The following is a 13617-nucleotide window of genomic DNA, read 5'->3' as shown; positions in this document are numbered from 1 at the left end:
AGATCATGGAATTGTCCCCCCAATACCATTCTGGTATTGGGGGGACAATTCCATGATCCCCCATGTCTCTAGCACAGAACCCGGGTACTGCCAAACTGCCTTTCTGGGGTTTCTACTGCAGCTGCTGCCAACCCCTCAGACAGGATTCTGCCCTCCTGGGGTCTGGGCAGCCCCGGCCCAGGAAGGCAGAACAAAGGATTTCCTCTGAGAGAGGGTGTTACACCCTCTCCCTTTGGAAATAGGTGTGAAGGGCTGGGGAGGAGTAGCCTCCCCCAGCCTCTGGAAATGCTTTGATGGGCACAGATGGTACCCATCTCTGCATAAGCCAGTCTACACTGGTTCAGGGATCCCCCAGCCCTGCTTTGGCGCGAAACTGGACAAAGGAAAGGAAAGGGGAGTGACCACTCCCCTGACCAGTACCTCCCAGGGGAGGTGCCCAGAGCTCCTCCAGTGTGTCCCAGACTTCTGCCGTCTTGGATTCAGTGGTGTTGGAGGCACACTGGACTGCTCTGAGTGGCCAGTGCCAGCAGGTGACGTCAGAGACCCCCTCTGATAGGCTGTTACCTCTCTTGGTAGCCAAACCTCCTTTCTTGGTAGCCAAACCTCCTTTTCTGGCTATTTAGGGTCTCTCCTCTGGGGTATTCTTCAGATAACGAATGCAAGAGCTCACCAGAGTTCCTCTGCACTTCCCTCTTCGACTTCTGCCAAGGATCGACCGCTGACTGCTCCAGGACGCCTGCAAAACCGCAACAAAGTAGCAAGATGACTACCAGTAACATTGTAGCGCCTCATCCTGCCGGCTTTCTCGGCTGTTTCCTGGTGGTGCATGCTCTGAGGGCTGTCTGCCTTCACCCTGCACTGGAAGCGAAGAAGAAATCTCCTGTGGGTCGACGGAATCTTCCCCCTGCTAACGCAGGCACCAAAAGACTGCATCACCGGTCCTCTGGGTCCCCTCTCATCCTAACGAGCGTGGTCCCTGGAACACAGGCGGTAGATCCAAGTGACCCCCACAGTCCAGTGAGCCTTCAGTCCAAGTTTGGTGGAGGTAAGTCCTTGCCTTCCCCACACCAGACTGCAAACCTGTGTACTGTGATTTGCAGCTGCTCCGGCTTCTGTGCACTTCTCCAAGTATTCCTTTGTGCACAGCTTAGCCTGGGTCCCCAGCACTCCGTCCTGCAGTGCTCAACCCTCTGAGTTGGACTCCGACATCGTGGGACCCTCCTTTTGTGACTCCGGTTTCACAAATCTTCTAAGTGCCTGCTCCGGTACTTCTGCGGGCACTGCCTGCTTCTGCAGGGGCTCTCTGAGTTGCTGAGTGCCCCCTCTGTCTCCTCCTCCAAGGGGTGACATCCTGGTCCTTCCTGGTCCCCAGTAGCACCCAAAAACCTCTACTGCGACCCTTGCAGCTAGCGAAGCTTGTTTGTGATAGTTCTGCGTGGAAACACTTCTGCAACATTCCGCACGCTGTGGGACATCTTCCATCCAAAGGAGAAGTTCCTAGCCCTTTTCGTTGTTGCAGAATCTTTGGCTTCTTCCACCCGGAGGCAGCCCTTTTGCACCTTCATCCGGGGTTTCCTGGGCTTCTGACCCCCCCCCCCCCCATCCCAGCGACCCTCTACAAGCTCCCATAGGTCTGGGGTCCATTCGTGATTTGCATTCCACTTCTGGAGTATATGCTTTGTGTTGCCCCTAGACCTATGTTTGACTATTGCATCCTATTGTGATTCTACATTGTTTGCACTAGTTTTCTTACTGTTACTTACCTGTTTTGGGTTTGTGTACATATAACTTGTGTATATTACTTACCTCCTAAGTGAGGGTATTCTCTGAGATACTTTTGGCATATTGTCATAAAAATAAAGTACCTTTATTTTTAGTAACTCTGACTATTGTGTTTTCTTATGATATTGTGCTATATGATATGTGGTATAGTAGGAGCTTTGCATGTCTCCTAGTTCAGCCTAAGCTGCTCTGCTATAGCTACCTTCTATCAGCCTAAGCTGCTAGAAACACCTCTATTCTACTAATAAGGGATAACTGGACCTGGCACAGGGTGTAAGTACCACAAGGTACCCACTATAAGTCAGACCAGCCTCCTACAGTTGTGCATTGTAGACATACACCCAATTTGCATAGTATTCAGACTTCATAAGGGGTGCGTGAAAATCTACTCCCACAATAATTTTGTTGGAATACTGTGATTCGTTCAAGTGCAGTCCTACTCATTGTATTTGCACATTTTCTTTCACTTTGTTCTCCGCAGAGAATACATTTTCCTATTCCTGTTAACCCTTTGAATATAAGGGTTTACTGTCCCTGACTGCCTTGTGCAGTAGTAGTATTATATATATTACTATGGTACGAAACAATGATAAAAGTATTTGCAAATCCTCACAAAAGTAGTTAGTGTGTCTGCATTGTGCGTGGTCACAATGGTGTCAACTTCCACCCACACCTTGTTTGTGTGTGCAAATTTACCGTTATTTACAGATAATCTGGGTAGCAAGCAGAAAATCACCATATTCAGTTCCATCTACTAAGTGAGACTTAATTGGGCAATACAATCTATGAATCAGGCCCCTGATTCATGGCTTTCAGCATAGACCATTTTTTTAATGATCTTTATTAGCCTTTTAAACACCAACACAAGACAACAGGTAGCGGTGTCATACAGTGGCTCAAATGGTTCACATATCATACAATACAGCGTGGGGGTACATATCAGTGGGTATATTATGTGAGGGGTCAGAGGTAAGGGTGATAACCCTGTCACAACTGCGTCAAAAGTACAACATATAACCATGAGGAGGAGAGTCTTCGGGCAAAGGCAACATGAGATTACTCGCCTGCTTGTTCATTATACAATTACACACACCTACCCAGTTGCTGCATACCTCCCCAAGTATATTTGCCTGAGAACTGCTATATGTCACCTGCTGGTCTGTACTGCTGGTGGAGAGAGAATGCACTCTTATTCAGGGTGTCCCTTCTAATGAAATCTGTCTCGTCCTCCTGATTACCTCCGATGCAATCCACCATCTCCTCCCGCTTTGCTAGGTTTCTCCCCGCACGTTCATCTGTACAGACTCTTCGAAGACGTATACCTTCCGCTACCGCCCACGAAGGCCGGAGAGCTTTCGCCCAATGAATTGCTAAATGGGGTCTGGCCAATACCAAGCTTAGAAGTGAGAATCTATAGTTCATTTTGCGGCCTTCTCTAAGTAGGCAGAAGGCCCAAAGGACCATGTTGAATTGGCACGGACCGGATAGATCCACATTATTCTAGTCACGGATTCTGTAACTTGTGTCCACTAGGAGTGCAGAATTCCGCAACTCCACGTTTTATGTACAAACCCAGCAGGGACTCATCATATCATGGACATGGTCACTCGGCAGTGCACATAGGGGTATATCGTGCTGAGTCATTGTGGAGTCAGGTAAGCTTTTTGTAGATAATAGAATGCCATTAATTTAAATCTGGCATTGCTGGAGGTATCTCACACTTCCGCCCTAGCTCTCCCACACTCTCTGGATGTTAATAGGAAGCCCTGGTCTTCGTCCCAGTGAAGGAGAGCCCTGGTTATATCTAGTTGTCTGTCTCCCTTTAAGGCGGTGTAAAGCTAGTAGATAAGGCCAGTATGTGAACCCTGGTTGTAGGAAGTTGGCTCTGTATGCACTGTTTCAAAGTAAGGAATAGTATGCACAGAGTCCAAGGGTTCCCCTTAGAGGTAAGATAGTGGCAAAAAGAGATAATACTAATGCTCTATTTTGTGGTAGTGTGGTCGAGCAGTAGGCTTATCAATGGAGTAGTGTTAAGCATTTGTTGTACATACACACAGGCAATAAATGAGGAACACACACTCCGAGACAAATCCAGCCAATATGTTTTGTTATAGAAAAATATATTTTCTTAGTTTATTTTAAGAACCACAGGTTCAAATTCTACATGTAATATCTCATTTGAAAGGTATTGCAGGTAAGTACTTTAGGAATTTTGAATAATTACAGTAGCATATATACTTTTCACATAAAACACAAATAGCTGTTTTAAAAGTGGACACAGTGCAATTTTCACAGTTCCTGGGGGAGGTAAGTTATTATTAGTTTTAGCAGGTAAGTAAATCACTTACAAGTCTCAGGTTTGGGTCCAAGGTAGCCCACCGTTGGGGGTTCAGAGCAACCCCAAAGTTACCACACCAGCAGCTCAGGGCAGGTCAGGTGCAGAGGTCAAAGAGGTGCCCAAAACGCATAGGCTTCAATGGAGAGAAGGGGGTGCCCCGGTTCCAGTCTGCCAGCAGGTAAGTACCCGCGTCTTCGGAGGGCAGACCAGGGGGGTTTTGTAGGGCACCGGGGGGGACACAAGTTAGCACAAAAAGTACACCCTCAGCAGCGCGGGGGCGGCTGGGTGCAGTGTGTAAACAAGCGTCGGGTTCTCTGTAGGTTTCAATGGGAGACCAAGGGGTCTCTTCAGCGGTGCAGGCAGGCAAGGGGGGTGCTCCTCGGGGTAGCCACCACCTGGGCAAGGGAGAGGGCCTCCTGGGGGTCACTCCTGCACAGAAGTTCCGTTCCTTCAGGTGCTGGGGGCTGCGGGTGCAGGGTCTTTTCCAGCCGTCGGGACTTTAGGTTCTGGCAGTCGCGGTCAGGGGGAGCCTCGGGATTCCCTCTGCAGGCGTCGCTGTGGGGGCTCAGGGGGGACAACTTTGGTTACTCTCGGAGTCGCCGGAGGGTCCTCCCTGAGGTGTTGGTTCTCCACCAGTCGAGTCGGGGTCGCCGGGTGCAGTGTTGCAAGTCTCACGCTTCTTGCAGGGAGTTGCAGGGGTCTTTAAATCTGCTCCTTTGAAACAAAGTTGCAGTCTTTTGGAGCAGGGCCGCTGTCCTCTGGAGTTTCTTGTCTTTCTTGAAGCAGGGCAGTCCTCTGAGGATTCAGAGGTCGCTGGTCCTTTGGAAAGCGTCGCTGGAGCAGGTTGCTTTGGAAGGCAGGAGACAGGCCGGTAGGAGACAGGCCGGTAGGACTGGGGCCAAAGCAGTTGGTGTCTTCTGTTCTTCCTCTGCAGGGGGTTTTCAGCTCAGCAGTCGTCTTCTTCTTGTAGTTTCAGGAATCTCAATTCTTAGGTTCAGGGAAGCCCTTAAATACTAAATTTAAGGGCGTGTTTTAGGTCTGGGGGGTTAGTAGCCAATGGCTACTAGCCCTGAGGGTGGGTACACCCTCTTTGTGCCTCCTCCCAAGGGGAGGGGGTCACATTCCTATCCCTATCGGAGGAATCCTCCATCTGCAAGATGGAGGATTTCTAAAAGTTAGAGTCACTTCAGCTCAGGACACCTTAGGGGCTGTCCTGACTGGCCAGTGACTCCTCCTTGTTATTCTCATTATCTCCTCCGGCCTTGCCGCCAAAAGTGGGGCCGTGACCGGAGGGGGCGGGCAACTCCACTAGCTGGAGTGCCCTGTGGTGCTGGAACAAAGGGGGTAAGCCTTTGAGGCTCACCGCCAGGTGTTACAGCTCCTGCCTGGGGGAGGTGTTAGCATCTCCACCCAGTGCAGGCTTTGTTACTGGCCTCAGAGTGACAAAGGCACTCTCCCCATGGGGCCAGCAACATGTCTCGGTTGTGGCAGGCTGCTGGAACCAGTCAGCCTACACAGATAGTCGGTTAAGGTTTCAGGGGGCACCTCTAAGGTGCCCTCTGGGGTGTATTTCACAATAAAATGTACACTGGCATCAGTGTGCATTTATTGTGCTGAGAAGTTTGATACCAAACTTCCCAGTTTTCAGTGTAGCCATTATGGTGCTGTGGAGTCCGTGTTTGACAGACTCCCAGACCATATACTCTTATGGCTACCCTGCACTTACAATGTCTAAGGTTTGGCTTAGACACTGTAGGGGCACAGTACTCATGTACTGGTGCCCTCACCTATGGTATAGTGCACCCTGCCTTAGGGCTGTAAGGCCTACTAGAGGGGTGACTTATCTATACTGCATAGGCAGTGTGAGGTTGGCATGGCACCCTGAGGGGAGTGCCATGTCGACTTACTCGTTTTGTTCTCACCAGCACACACAAGCTGGTAAGCAGTGTGTCTGTGCTGAGTGAGGGGTCCCCAGGGTGGCATAAGATATGCTGCAGCCCTTGGAGACCTTCCCTGGCATCAGGGCCCTTGGTACCAGGGGTACCAGTTACAAGGGACTTACCTGGATGCCAGGGTGTGCCAATTGTGGAATCAAAAGTACAGGTTAGGGAAAGAACACTGGTGCTGGGGCCTGGTTAGCAGGCCTCAGCACACTTTCAATTCAAAACATAGCATCAGCAAAGGCAAAAAGTCAGGGGGTAACCATGCCAAGGAGGCATTTCCTTACACTGGTCAAGTATGTTTTTTAACGACGACGACTCCTGTTCATCAGGGTAGCTGATCCATATTTACCTGGCTGTACGCGATATGCCAGTGTATTGTATAAACTGGCCTAGAGCATAGACCATTCTTATGCAAGCAATTCTGACAGAACACGTACACAGAAAGGCATCTTGGCGCAGTGAATCAAGGAAAACAGAAGTCCCAGCTTGCCTACCGATTACACTACCTCAAGAAATATATTGGTGCTTAGTGGAAGCATTTTGCACAGTTGTGTGGCCAGAATGCAAAATGAACTACCCCAATACTGGGCACATTTCAGGTTTTAAGCAAGAAATGTGTGCTGTACATCAGTATTCTTGCAGATGCATAGGGAATCGTGTCGCTCCACACAAGGCATGACCAGTTTGGTAAAACGCCTGAGGCAGAGATCTTTTAACTGGACTGTTGGTTTAAGTGGGAACCAGTACACAACACACAGGCAGTGGAATTATGATCATACCTGTGCGGTCCACACCCCAACCTCATACCAAGTGCTAAAGAAGTTGAAACTTGGCGGTCGTACACACTTGAAATCCCATATATATTGAGAGAGGACACATGAAAGGACTGCAGAGGAGATAAGTCAGGGTTGAAAGCAAGAGGACCACACCGGCTGCATCTGTGGTCCAAATCACAGGGCTTGATTGAACAAGAACTATAGGTTAGGATAGTGATAGTTCAGCTGACTACTACAAGTCCTCTTCACCCATTAATGAAAGTTTTTTTTCTTTCTTCTTTTTTTTTGTCATTGAACTTTGTTTGTGTACATACAGCTTGATCAAATTTCAATCACAGCTGAGTGTTGTAAGCATACTGCAGTGTGAGAAAAGACGTGATTGGTGACCATACATATTAAATAGTAGGAGGAAGCAGTACATCACAGGGAACCACGATCTTTACAGAAAGAAAGAAAGGGAGGGAGACCTATAGCTTGTGTCCAGTTAAGACGGAAGAAAACCTTTGCTCACAGTCTGCTAGTCTCTCAGAGGTGAAACGGCCAGGAAAGATGATAGTCAACTCTTTAAAATACAGCACACAGAATAAGCAGAGCAGGCCAACAATTTCAGACCAGGAGTTCCTCCTTTGTCCACCATGTCCTAAGCTCGTCCGGGGTGACTCCTAGCATGGATTTGCTTTTGTGGCCACAGCAAAATCCTGCCTGAAAATTGTCTAAATCATGCAGTGATTCAAGATGGTTGGCTAATCATTTCTATCTGTTTAGCTACAACTGGCAGCAATGTGATGGGATTAATATTCTTCAAACCAGATGGGTCCAATTATTTTATTTATTTATTTTTTATATATATTTTCTTTTTTTAAATTAGCGGACCATTTCATCTTCTCTAACATATCAGACTACAACTAAAGTCAGAAAAAATAATGATCTGCCATAGCATGTTCGCGATCACTAACTCCAGGCCCTTTATAATGTGTGTTGGGCAAGGATCATTAGGCGATTTGTAAGAAAAAAGGCTTCTGCACTTCAGCCACCACCATTGCAGAGAGATGCCATAGTGTTGGGAGGTTGGGGACTGTCCAGTGGTGCAGCTGTTCCTAATACAGTTTGTTTATTTATTCTTCTTGATGGAGATCTTAGAGGAAAATAATTTAATCAAATTATATCATAGAACCTGTGATGTTTTAATAGTTAACATACTTCAAGACTGGTGGATAACGTTTACCATTACAACCAGGTCTTGAGTAGAGTTCCAAAAATGATTTGATGGGACCAGTAATAAAATCCCATTTTGCTGAAGTTAGGAGAGACTTCTAATGTGAATATAAAAAGAAGCAGTGAAGCCTGTGGACAACTTTTGTACAAATGACGTTTTCAGGAACAGAGAGAGGCCAGGTGGTTTACCAGGTTGTCAAGAGTGCCAATCAAGGTTATCGTAAGCTGTTAATACTTACAGGACTTGGAAGATCTAAATACACATCAGGGGATATAAGAAGCTCACCCGTCCGAATATATGTGGAAAAATATAAATTGTGTCTGGCCATGTTTAAGTCCTTTGTGAGATCTGATTCAGAGCCAGATCTAGTGGCTGAATGAACGAATGCTTCCCATACGGGGGTATGTGCTTGCCCTCATGGTCACAGGTTAAAAATTTGGCAGTCCCTTTATCCTCTACCCCTTTGGATTTCTGTGAAATGTACCATTGTATTGGGTAACTATACACATATATCTGTCAGTAGTGTCAATAAACTCCTGAGAGCTGAAAATGCACTCTACAAATATGCCTGCTATGTTTTCAGTATGCGTGTATGCACAGCTGCTTTTGACAGCTGATGGATTTCTTAGATAAAGTGTTGAGCAAAAGTTTTTTTATATTCTCCCTAGAGAGTATGAATTGGGGGAGGACACTCTTGCTTGTGAACTACTGTTACAGGTAAGTAACTTTCTCCATCTGTTGTTCAGTGCTTGTATAACTTGATTATCCCAAGTGACTTCCTGGTCTAAATGTCCAAACCATGACATTAAACCATGATGAGCAGTTAAACTGTCAAAAATATTGATGAATGACTAGAAGTAGGATAATCAGTTGTCAATATTGCAGCTTAAACCGAAACATATGGTCCGTTAGGTTGCTGTCTTTTGATCCTTAGTACTTGAAGCAGGAAAAAAGCTTTTGAATTTGTGTTGCCGAGCTGGAGTGAAGATATGGAATTGTGAGTACAGCAATGGTGGGTCAAGACTGTAGACTTGCTCTATGCATGACAGAGATGTATCTATATTCACTAACAGAGGTATCCATTGCATTGCAAAAAGGGTAGGAGACACATTCTCTGCAACCAATCTGCAGTTCTGCCTGGCTGTATGTGATTTTGATGAAAATCAAACATGAATAAAATCTTGTTTTTTTGTTTTGTTTTTAAATTAACAACCCTCTTTCCTGCCTCTTGTTACTCCCCCTCCGGCTTTACCTCAGGTTTTTATTTTTTTATTTTGTTACAACCCTTTCTCCCACTTCCGATTTACTCAAACTACTTACTTCCCCTCTTGCTTTATTTTTTTTTTATTTTTATTTTTTATAAATCCCACTCACCCTATTATTTCTGTTAGTTTGTTTCCCCCAAATCCATTACTCCCACTCTTGCTTAGCTCCTGTTTTCAGACATCCAATTCCTCTTCCTGCCATCCTCACATTTTCTTCTTTACAAAACCCTTATGTTCGATGGCATGTGTGGTTGTAGATACATGTGCTCTGCATACTCCTGCCACCTGGTGTTGGGTCTGGAGTGGTGCAAGTTGTTTTTCTTAGAAGAAGACTTTCAAGTCATGGGTTCGAGTGACTCCTCCTCTCGGTGAATCTGTTTCAGAAAGCCACAAGATCACCTTTTCCCAGAGCATGACTACTGTGGCCGCTGCTGCCCTTCCAAAGACTTTAAAAAGGCTTTGCACCTCATTGTTGAGGTCGCTGGTCCGCCACTGCCACTAGACCATGGTCGGTACCGAAATACTGCTTCGGATGCCCCACCCTCCGACTCTGCACTAGAAACGGTCACTAAGACCAAAGCCGCATCCTCTGCTTCGATCTCCATTTCTCTGGAACGAGAAGTTGTTTCTTTTTCGATCTGAACCTCAGACATGCAACCTTCCTCCTCTCCGGACGCCTGTGGCCATTGCAGTTAAATTATATTTGTATATTTTTGTACATATGTATTTAGATTTTGCATCAACATCTTTGTCTATATTTTCATTCTTCACACTCCTTTCTCACCCACCTGCGGAAAAACAAGGTAACAAAGGAGTTGATGGCCATGTGCAGCATCACCGAGAGGAGGAGTCACTCAATCCTGTGACTCAAAAAGACTTATGTGAAGAAAAACAACTTTCAGCACTCAGGACCCAACACTAGATGGCGGGAGTATGCGGAGCATGTGAAACTACAGCACTACATGCCACAAACAGATGCTTACTAAGTAAGTAACATTTTCCTTCTCCTACCACTTGACTTCTTATTTTTTTTTTTTTTTTTTTTTTTTTTACAAAATCCCAACAGTGTCCCTCTCCCAGTTTCCTCCCTTTATTTTAACAAATTCCCTTACTATTTCCCAGTACCCAACCTCACATCCACACCCTTTCCTTTTTTATCATGCTGTTTTTAAAATAAACATTTACCTTCTATTTGGAAACACAATATTTTGTGGGAAAGGTATCTCGCCATACCAACTTTTCTGTAAAATGTTTTGTCAGCCTGACTTTCCTTATTTAAGAAATTCATCAAAATGGGTAATTACTGCAATGACCATGGCGCTGAATGCACCAGATCAAGTTAATCTAGAACTTACAGATACTGGTTTAATTTAAGAAGGTTTTTAGCTATCAGTGCAACCTCTTGTTATCCTAAAGTTCTGTCCTCTAGTACTAGCCAAGACGATTTGCTATTCATTGTTCTGTATCCCAACATTGTATTTTGTCTTTCTTTGCTGCGATTATTGTAATATTTTCAAATAAATGTATTTCTATAGTTTGTAATATCTCAAGGTGTATTCATGTGCTGCATTCTTTTTGACAGGCATATGAAAATCAGAAAGAGGAATATCAACCGGGTGACATCCATGTGCTTGGGCTACAATTCTGTGATTGGTTTTATCATCTTCTGAACTCTCAAAATCCTTTGTCTGGACAAGTGAAAGGAGAGTGGGGCCCACAACACTTCTGGGAGGATGTTGTGTTAAAGTTTTCTTATTGCACATCGACGCAGAACATGGAAGAATATCGAGGTTCAGCTATGACGAGCCTTCGCTTATTAGCTTTAGTGCGTGAGGAGAAACTCATGCTATACCCAAATGTGGACTGTGGGGGTATGAAGTGTGTAAATTCACCGCATGGGTTAGTAGTGGTTGCAGTAGCGGGGACAGTTCACAGAGACACTTTGTGCTTAGGTATTTTTGAACAGATATTTGGACTTATCCGCAGCCCACATGGAGAGAATGCATTTAAGATTAAGTTTATAAACCTTAAAATTGTTGGACAAGAAGTCCTTGGATCTGGAGAACTATTATCAAAGCCGGCAATAGAATACCAAACAAGTGATTTGCAAAGATTCTATTGTTGAAATGTTTTGGTTTATACTTTATTTTAACAGATAAAACTCGGAACAAACGAGCCCCTAAACTTTGTTTTTTTTTTCCTGAATCCCATTTCTAATATCGGTGAATGCTTGGTGTCTGTTTGAGCTTTTGAAAATAATATATACTGAAGTTATAACCAACCAATAGCATAATCTGTCCTTGTATATTTTGTTACCTAGCAGAATGCAAAAGAAACTTCAAGCTAATTATGTATATAGACATGGTCGTTTTAACTTTAACTATGTGCTGCTGAGCAGTAAGGTGTATCACAAATGGTGGTACATGGTGCCATTGAATTTGCAGATTGATTATCTTGTGTTTTAAGTGTGTTCTGTAATTTCTACTGGATGGAGTAATCTTGCCACCCTGTCCCTGCCTGTTTATTACAGGCGTACATTCATAAAGCAAACAAGAGACATTAGCATTTACTTAAGCATGTTAATTGTGTTGTTTGACTCCTCAGTCATTCACCCACTACATGCATAATGTAATCCTATACAGAGTACTAACCCACTGTCAACATGTAAAAAATATTCTGTGGTTCATAAGATAAGGAAAAAAAAACTTGGACACTACAACAAATTATAGGGCTTGCGTCAGTTTTCCGTTCGAAATTCAGTATTAAAAAGAAAGACCTACTAACGTGAAGAAAAATTTGAAATAGGTCAATGAAATAAAAGATAGCAAGAAATAATGTATTTTCAAAATCCATTGTTAGCACGCTCACTCTTATTGTGAGACCCAACATAAGCTTAAGAGCCAAAGTATTTGTTGGCTACTGATAAAAGATTGTAAAAGACTAACTCTCGATTACCAAAAACATGCATTCTTAGTTGCTAATGTTATCCTGGCGGGACAGTTTGCATGTTAAAAGAATATTCAAATTGATACTTCATCCTACAGTGTCGTTATCTTTGGAGTTTCCCAAGGAATAGAACTGAAACATTATTTATTTATTTTTTAAATCCCAGCAATACCTCCCAGCTGTGGTTAGTTAACAACCGTGCCCACTGCAGATCCGCTGGCATAACACTTTGTGGTGACATCACAAATCTGTAAGAGCACATAGGGGGGGTCATTATGGTCCTGGCGGTGCCACCGCCAACAGGCTTGCAGTGAAGACCGCTACATTGAGTGTGGCAGGTTAGCCGATGCCAACCCACCACATCTCCACTCATAGTGTGATGGCAGTCGGATCTGCCAGGCCGGAGATAAGCATCTCCGATTCGGCGGTCAACAGAAGACCGCTGGCGGTATTAGGAGCCGCCTTTCCATCATGGTTTCCACAGCAGTAGTACCGCCACGAAAACCATGGTGGAAAGGCTACCAGTGATAGAAAATGCCTTCCCTGTCATTGGTAGACTCACCCCCCCAGCAAGCACTTAATCCTCCCCATACACAGTGCCCCCCACCCCCGACTCAGCATCCCCACCCCCTCCTCAGACACAGTGCCCCCTCCCCACATGCATGCACATGCACACACACACACCATGCATACTCATTCACCTATACTTACATACACACATTCACTCATACCATCCATTTATGCATTCACTTCAACATTCACTCACACGCAGCCATACTCTTTCACCTCAGCACTCATACACGCATTCAACCATGCATACACACACATTCACCGCAACACACACACACACTTCCGTGCACACGCACTTCAACATTCAGACGCGCATGTAACCATGCATACAAACATTCATGCACACACGCAGGCACCACATATTCACACAGGCACACACAAGAACCCCGCCACCCTAGGCCGTATTATTGCACATAATAAAGCTGGTGGAGTCATACTGGCGGGGCTGGTGGTGGAACTGCCACAGCGCCTTCAACTGCCAGCACGACTACTGCAGGATTTCCGCCCAAAATGTGGCGGAAATCCTGCAGTACTCGCAATATGGTGTTCATAAGACCGCCAGCACTGGTGGTCTTCTGGCACCCGCAGCTTTGGCATTCTTCTGAGAAGTCCACCAAAGTCGTAATGAGGGCCGTAGTGTGATAATGACAGATTACTTCATTCCACACAGCACAGATTTAAGGTGCTGGCGTTTTCCATTGTTTCTTCAGCAGTTCTTGTAGAATATTGCCTTCAAGTGTTACTTCATGTAGCGCTGGAACAGATCTCCTTCTAAAACGTT

The 13617-nt window shown here is 45.2% G+C and overlaps 1 protein-coding gene across 1 annotated transcript in view; it reads left to right on the top strand.

The window, feature by feature from the left end:
• The window catches only part of C8H3orf38 (chromosome 8 C3orf38 homolog), a 46359-nt gene extending 34864 nt beyond the window's left edge, over positions 1-11495 (top strand). The window contains exon 3 of the mRNA XM_069204613.1: positions 10903-11495. Within this exon, the coding sequence (XP_069060714.1) occupies positions 10903-11445 (543 nt within the window). The 3' untranslated portion in view covers positions 11446-11495. The remainder of the gene's footprint in view (positions 1-10902) is intronic.
• The last annotated feature ends 2122 nt before the right edge of the window (positions 11496-13617 follow it).

This window comes from Pleurodeles waltl, chromosome 8 (genome assembly GCF_031143425.1).
Source record: "Pleurodeles waltl isolate 20211129_DDA chromosome 8, aPleWal1.hap1.20221129, whole genome shotgun sequence".
Classification (NCBI taxonomy): domain Eukaryota; kingdom Metazoa; phylum Chordata; class Amphibia; order Caudata; family Salamandridae; genus Pleurodeles; species Pleurodeles waltl.
Note: the sequence above shows the minus strand (reverse complement) of the source record. Positions and strands in the feature narration are given on the sequence as shown.